Consider the following 7,834-nt stretch of genomic DNA (forward strand, 5'->3'; position numbering starts at 1 on the left):
TGCCTGGCAGTTTTATTGGAGAGATATTTGAAACCATAGAGCAGGAGCCACAAAGATTCAGAGATATCACTTAAAACCTAATATTTAACACTGATCTGACCATAAATAAAGAGGTAGGCAGCGGCACACAAGGTACTTTAACTTCTGGGCAACATAAATTATGAACAATAGCTTTGACAATTAATCAGATTAAAAGGGACAGAATATTTTATCTGGGGACAAAATTATTTTAATTATTTGTAAGAATATTGACAAATAAAGCAAAGGGATGATAGCAAGAATAAGAAATATGATTCCTTTCCTAAAGCACAGGAGTTGGCAATGTTATTCAGCTGTTTCTGTGTCATCTGGTATTTTTGCGCTCTTACCTTGGGTGAAGCAATATATCTTGTTTAGAATTCGAAACTTGGGGCTTGTCATTGACTCTGGACTTGCCTGTCTCGACTTGGGACTTGTCTGTCTGGACTTGGGACATGACTCGCAGCTTGTCAGTCTTGACTTGGGACTTGACTTGCGGCTTGTCAGTCTTGACTTGGGACTTGGCTTGGGACTTGTCAGTCTTGACTTGGGACTTGGCTTGGGACTTCTCAGTCTTGACTTGGGACTTGACTCAGGACTTTACTGTCTTGACTTGGGACTTGACTCAGGACTTTTCTATCTTGACTTGGGACTTGACTCTGGACTTCCCTGTCTTGACTTGGGACTTGACTCAGGACTTTACTGTCTTGACTTGGGACTTGGCTTGGGACTTGTCAGTCTTGAATTGGGACTTGACTCAGGACTTTCCTGTCTTGACTTGGGACTTGACTCAGGACTTTACTGTCTTGACTTGGGACTTGACTCAGGACTTTACTGTCTTGACTTGGGACTTGACTCTGGACTTTCCTGCCTTGACTTGGGACTTGAGTGCAAAGACTTGAGATTTACTTGTGACATGCAAAACAATGCCGTGGTCCCACCTCTGCCTATGACAGACTGGGTAGTACAATTTCTCTATCACTGTCCTGCCCAGCATGTTGGTCCTCCAAATGCAGCAGTGCAGCCCTTAAACTAAGCACCAGTTGTTATTGCTAATTCAGCATTGGTAATTTACACAGTAAAGGCTGTATGTGCTGATGTCACTGCGGGCATGTATCAGCAGAACAGGAACAGTGTGCTGCAGCAGTCTGCTACCAATCGATTCCTGTAGGACAGTTTGCTTCAGGCCTCCTGATGTCTGCAGGATAACATTTATGACATTTATCTTATTATAATTTCCTTTATTGACACCACTCCCTCCTCCTTTTTCCTCTCCCCCAGTAGGGGTCAGAGGTCATGGTCAGAACTGGAAGGGATCAGCTCCAACATCTAAAACCACTGGATTATTAACTAGGAGAAAGTCCTAAAATACCAAATATATCAAAATATGTTTTTTTTCAGTTATGGTGACTTTGATTACAGTTTCCAGAATGATTTTAAGGAGTTGGAAAATAGATTTGTAATGATTTTATGAGTCTATTTGAAAGCTTGGTAGTTTGGAAGTTGGGATCTCTTTGGGTGACCTTTTTTTTTTCCATTTGATTTGATTTCATTGTGATTCTGAAATATGTGTCTATATAGTGATAAACTGACTTGTTACTTTTAAGATCTCCTTTAGACATGTTTTAAGACGTAGAAAAATACTCAGCTTTGAAAAAATAATTTGTGTTTTCTGCAAAAGAAAAGTTTAATTATTTATTTTATATTGTTTGTTAAGGTGGTTGTGTGCATTGTTCCATTTTTTTGTTTGTATACAATGGAGAAAAACTGTAATTTTCCAGGAATATCACCACATACACCCATTTCATAATAATAATAGTAATAATAATAATACAAATATATAGGCTAAATATTGCAATACTTTCCTCAGTGGGTGTAGGAGCCATTTATTTGTTGTCAGTATTTATTTAGTTGTTGTTTTACTAATAATATGTGGTATTGTTCGATTTATTATTCTAGATGACGTATTTAGACTCAATTTATGATAGTGTTCTCTTTTGCTAGTTATTTGTTTAGTTGAATTATTTTCTTGTTTTGCATAGGCTAATTAGTCTTTTGTTTTCTTTTGTTTATGATTTGGGTAACACTGTCGGCACCCGCGGGTTATGTAGGTAGGTAGGTAGGTAGGACCAGCATGCACCTGGGTGAGGCAGCGACATCCATCTTTTCTTTGTGCTTTGTTTATTTGCTCGCTTTTTGGATAAATTAATCATCAATAACACATACATTTTGAATGGACAATGGACTCTTTTACCTGCATATACCACATACTCATGTTGCGTCAGTGGCCTTTTGATTTAAGTTTGATTTTGATTTTACCGACAAATGGCTGCTACAGTGGGCCATAGGCCCTATCATCATTGTGTTACCTCATTTGTAGCTGTAGGCAAGATTGGAGCAAATATGATTAAAAAAAGTTATTTTTATAAAACGGTCACTATATCCTGACAGTAGTGCATGAGACAGGTAATTTGAGAAAAAAAAATCATGTGCCTCCGCTGCTCCTAATGGCATCTGCAAGATTTCACAGACCGGAGGAAAACAACTAATCGGAGCCGAGCTAGAGCCTTGAGTCCCTGAGCAGCTGTCAATCACTTGCAAACTCCGATCACACGGTCAAACTAGGCAGCGCTGATCAAATGTGAATTTATATTCTGTTACTGTAATGCCTATTTCTCGCCTCAAATGTTTTCAGAAACATCTTGTAGTGTGCTATTTAGGTGTAAAATGAGAAAGTTTGTGACCCGGCAGCCATGTTGAGATAGAGAGAGCCAATAGGAATGCTCTCTCTCTGAAATGACCTGTGATTGGTTAAAGTCTGAAAACAGAGCCATGAGGAGGTGTAGAAGTCTAGTTTTCTCTCAGAGCACTTGAATTACAAAATGTTGAAAGGTTATTATGGAATTTTTGACCAATGATGCCAGAAAACATACTGCCTACTGCCACTTTAACAGACATTTACCTAATGAAAATCTTCTAGATTGGCACTTTAAAACCAATTATAACCTAAATGCCAAAAAAAAAATCCATTTGTGATGGTTGTTTCATTCTGTTCCGTTCTTCATAAACCATACAGAATGGACGGTTAAAGCATTGTACTTGCTTACTTGTGACTTTATTCAGTACGACAGTCTAACTCTGTTAACTCAGCTCTAGCTAGCATTACTTTGGTCTGTGTCACACTCTAACAGTTCCCCGGAACAACATCAACTAGGAACAAACAATCCTATTGTTACAATGGTGAAATTTTCTGGCAATGGGTGGGGCAATGACAAAAATCACTGTAAGAGGGAACAATGGCCATAACAATTGCCATTTTTTTCCCTATAAACTGCTTTCCAATATATTACTGTGGATTGCTACCTCACCCAGTTTGCTTTCCATTGCAATAACAAAACACTATTAATCCATTTTTGACCAATGGAATAGTTGAAGCTCATTGTCTCAATGAAAAAAAAATCCCTAAAAACTAGTCAGCTTGTCAGTGCAGCTTCTGCCCTTTTTGAAATTAGCAGTGTGTACTTATCCTTTTTGAGGAAGCATGTTTCTCTGCATAGATCTTTTACCCCTGCCTATTTCATAGTGAAAAATGTCCCTGTGAACCACACCTGTTCTCGGCACTTAACTGTATATTAAAATAAAAAGACGTAGCACAAGGTTTGATCAAGGTGTTGGCTGTTATACATGCAGGTGTTTAGTGCGGCTTTGCAACCCAGATTCTGCTAGTTTGCTGTTTTCGTGCTGCTGCTGATTCTTCGCTTTTGTAAAAATATTGGGTTGTCTTCAAAGCACATAACTTCTTGCTGTATAGCTGTGAATTAACATGCCAGACATGGAAATGGATGCCATCTTGAACATCACTGAACAGGGGGTCTACACAACGAGCAATACACTTTGGCATCTCAATAGATACAGTGGCTAGTTGACTTGAAATCACAAAAAACTACAATTCCCAGAAGCACCTCGGAGTGGAGTAGCCAACCGATGATTGGCCACAACCGGCGTGACGTCACCCACTCTGGTTGCATTTATGTGCTCGCCTGTGGTAGCGCGAGCAGAGGGTTCACCGCTACACTCAGTGAGAGGAGCACAGCGTCCACAGCTCGAGGAGGTGGGTGTGACACACAGACAGACAGCATCATCATCTTTACCACCGAATAACAGCACGCAGGGATTGTTTACTCCGTCTGTAAGTACACATACTGCTGAGTTAATAACGTTGTTAAGAGATGCAGGCGAAAAAAAACAAGACAGAAAGGTCTGTTGTTTGTTCTCTTCATGTGGGCTGGTTGGCGGGTTGTTAGTCTATTGTATTGTATGGTTGGTGGCAGACAGTATGGGGTTGTATGGTGTTTTTATGGTGGCAAACAGTATGGTGTTGTATGGTGTTGCATGGTGGCAGACACTGCTGGCACAGTTGGCACCGACAGACAGACAGAGAGACAGACAGACAGACAGACGGTGGGTGAGGACTTTGTCTCATGTCTGTGGATTTGTGGGTAGCAGACAATCGCATTTTTGTAAATTTTTTTATTCACCCCCTCAACAGCACCAATGCTTGATTTATTCGACATTTTTCTGTGTATAATAACCCTCCTGCCTCCTGTGAGCTCCTCTTTTGTGTTGCAGCTGCTGTCAAAAGGCGCCTTTGTTTGATGCTGCTGCAGCTAATGACACCACAAAGAAGATCTCATTTAGATCCATACATCATGTTCATTTAGATCATCTAAATGAACATGATGTATGGTTATTTTCAGCGAGGATCATTGTTATGGCGACAGTAAAATGTAAAAATGTCAATTTGGCATTGCAAAGGTGTGGGCTTTCACCTATAACCTTTACTCTAATCAAGTCAAAATGAGATTTAGGTAGTTGTGTAGTTTTGGCATTAAAGCAAACCTCATACAAATGCTACAAGTTGGTAGTCTTTATGAACAATTAAGGGAGGGGTCTTTTCACTAATTCGATTTTTCATGATGACTCATTTGATCAAATGACATGACAGCTGCTACCAAGTCAGTATTACATTATATTACATTTGAGCACAAAGATCCAGCAATCCGCCTTCTGCGCCTCAAACACATGGTTGTGCAAGGAACAGGTGCTCCCTGATGGATAATTCTCCTCCATAATATATGCTCATTTCTCACTAATCTTCATTTCAGATGGTGCATTATTGTCTGCTTGACTCCAGGCCTGTCTGCACCTGGCACTGCCAGCCGTACCCACCCTGATCACAGCCTTTTGTCTCAACAAAATGTGACTTGTGTCGTTCATTAACAATTAGCTTCTGAAAAAGCCCTCCTCCTCCTCCTCCTCCTCCCTCTTGTCTGGTGAAGCGGTTCCGATTGCTCACAGATTGATCTGAATGTCGTTGCTCTGCCACAAGTTAGGAGATAAACAATGGTCTGTGCCTTTTGTGTGGATTGATGGGCGGTGGTTGCTTGCAGTGCTGCAGAAGTCCACAGGGTGTTACCATTGCTCTGGAAATGGTGTAAAACCTCCGCTAGAGGTCACTAATGTTAGAGCCATCTGCTAATATGAATTCATCAGACAGTGAATCACAATCTGACCTTTTTCTTATATTTCCCCTTCAGCTAAATTGACCTGCAACTCACTCTAAAGATGGCAGCTCTCGAAGGTGAATTATATCTTAAGTTAATATTTGAATTTAATATTTGAATTTGCTTAATAATTGTGCATCAATGCATTGTTTTACCTATTGTTTATGTGTGTGTTTTCAGATATCCAAGTGAAGGAGCTCGACAAGCGTGCCTCTGGCCAAGCCTTTGAGGTCATCCTGGGTGCTCCTGCCCCAGATGCCAAGGGCGAATTCCCCCTGTCGCCTCCCAAGAAGAAGGATGTCTCGCTGGAGGAAATTCAAAGGAAGCTGGACGCTGCGGAGGAGAGACGCAAGGTAAAAATGTATTCATTGTAATAAATCTTGAGCCCAGAGATTGTAATTTTGCGCTGTTTAAATCTGAAACCCTTTTAGTCTCTTACACATCAGCATTTGGATGTTGGGTGGGGAAACAAAAATGTGTAGTAGCTTATTTTTTTTAACCATCCTATTTTCAGAACCATGAAGCCGAGGTTCTGAAGCACTTAGCTGAGAAGCGCGAGCATGAAAAGGAAGTGCTCCAGAAGGCTATGGAGGAGAACAACAACTTCAGTAAGATGGCAGAGGAGAAGCTCAATCAGAAGATGGAGGCCAACAAAGAGAACCGCACAGCACTTATGGCAGCTATGAATGAGAAATTCAAGGAGAAGGTCAGTGTTTTTTCGTTGATGTTAAATGGATGAAGTTACACCAGTTTCCACCAGGTTGTTGGAACTTAACCCTTTATTTTTTTCCCTGTTCTTTAATAGGACAAGAAGTTGGAAGAGGTGCGAAAGAACAAGGAAACCAAAGACGGCACTGAAGAAGACTAAAGGCTGCAAACAGGGGATTGTATAGGGTTTTTTACGTATCCAAAGATTGATTTATTTTTTGTTTGGCCAGTATTTTTGTTGTGTTCACTACCCACCTTTTTTAAAATACATCCAAGTTCCACTTTGTGAATTTTTCAATTCTCCCGCTATAAGTGTATTTGCGCTGTGGATCATTTCCCCCACTTGTTGAGTCTATTCCATTTGATATGTAGCTTGTCAGTGCAGCTTCTGCCCTTTTTGAAATTAGCAGTGTGTACTTATCCTTTTTGAGGAAGCATGTTTCTATGCATAGGTCTTTTATCCCTGCCTATTTCATAGTGAATAATGTCCCTGTGAACCACACCTGTTCTCGGCACTTAACTGTATATTAAAATAAAAAGACGTAGCACAAGGTTTGATCAAGGCGTTGGCTGTTATACATGCAGGTGTTTAGTGCGGCTTTGCTACCCAGATTTTGCTAGTTTGCTGTTTTCGTGCCGCTGCTGATTCTTCGCTTTTGTAAAAATATTGGGTTGTTTTCAAAGCACATAACTTCTTGCTGTATAGCTGTGAATTAACATGCCAGACATGGAAATGGATGCCATCTTGAACATCACAGAACAGGGGGTCTACACATGGAATGCAAACGAGCAATACACTTTGGCATCTCAATAGATACAGTGGCTAGTTGACTTGAACTGTTGTACTAAAACAAATAAAAAAATGTAAACACACTGGTTTTGCTTGCTGTGTCTTGTTCTATATGCTTGGTATAGTTCTACTGTGGCAGGTTGAGCAACAACACATGCACTCAATGAGCTGATTAGCACGCAAATTATGAGAGAGCATGTGAGGTTTTTGATTGCTTTTTGATATTGATGTCACCCTGTAGAGCACTGGTTCCCAACCTGGGGGTCGCCAAAGTTACAGCACTGTGTGCCAAGTTCTAGTCATACAACAGAAATAAAAAATTATGAATTAATCAAAATAAATTATGAAAGTGTATAAGGGTTTAGAACATTATGATAGAAGTATATGATAGTCATTCCCATGCTCTATTATGTCTCATAAGTTGGTGCAGCAATTTTTGGGTTGATACCATTTGTTTCACAGATTTGGTGCTAAATTAAACCATTTTTTAACAATCGAGAATTGATAAAAACAAATTATGAAAAATCCCTCCAAAATACCTCATTAAGAAACCAAGACCTCGAGGAACACAGTATAAAAAGCCATGCTTTGATTTGGGATCAAAAACCTTTGACATTTGGAGATTTCTGCAAGAATTACGTTTTTCGGCAATTAGATGGCGAGCACTTCTGTTGTGTAAACTGCTCAGAAATCGCCTTATCGTCAATCTACCTAGGAAAGCCATCCATCCTCTGAATGCCCTAAGTCTGTAGTT

At 40.1% G+C, this 7,834-nt stretch overlaps 1 protein-coding gene across 2 annotated transcripts; it reads left to right on the plus strand.

Moving 5' to 3' along the window:
- The first annotated feature begins 4,026 nt into the window (after positions 1 to 4,026).
- LOC119503985 (stathmin-like) lies at positions 4,027 to 7,166 on the plus strand. 2 transcript variants are annotated; one of them, XM_037796079.1, is made up of 5 exons: positions 4,027 to 4,129; positions 5,616 to 5,659; positions 5,763 to 5,935; positions 6,097 to 6,288; positions 6,388 to 7,166. In XM_037796079.1, the coding sequence occupies exons 2-5, from the start codon at positions 5,644 to 5,646 to the stop codon at positions 6,448 to 6,450; spliced, it is 444 nt and encodes a 147-aa protein (XP_037652007.1). In that variant the 5' UTR covers positions 4,027 to 4,129; positions 5,616 to 5,643; the 3' UTR covers positions 6,451 to 7,166. The 2 variants fall into 2 exon arrangements, with proteins under 2 accessions (XP_037652007.1, XP_037652006.1); XM_037796078.1 differs by having other exon boundaries at positions 4,050 to 4,207.
- The last annotated feature ends 668 nt before the right edge of the window (positions 7,167 to 7,834 follow it).

Source organism: Sebastes umbrosus, chromosome 15 (genome assembly GCF_015220745.1).
Source record: "Sebastes umbrosus isolate fSebUmb1 chromosome 15, fSebUmb1.pri, whole genome shotgun sequence".
Taxonomy (NCBI): Eukaryota; Metazoa; Chordata; class Actinopteri; order Perciformes; family Sebastidae; genus Sebastes; species Sebastes umbrosus.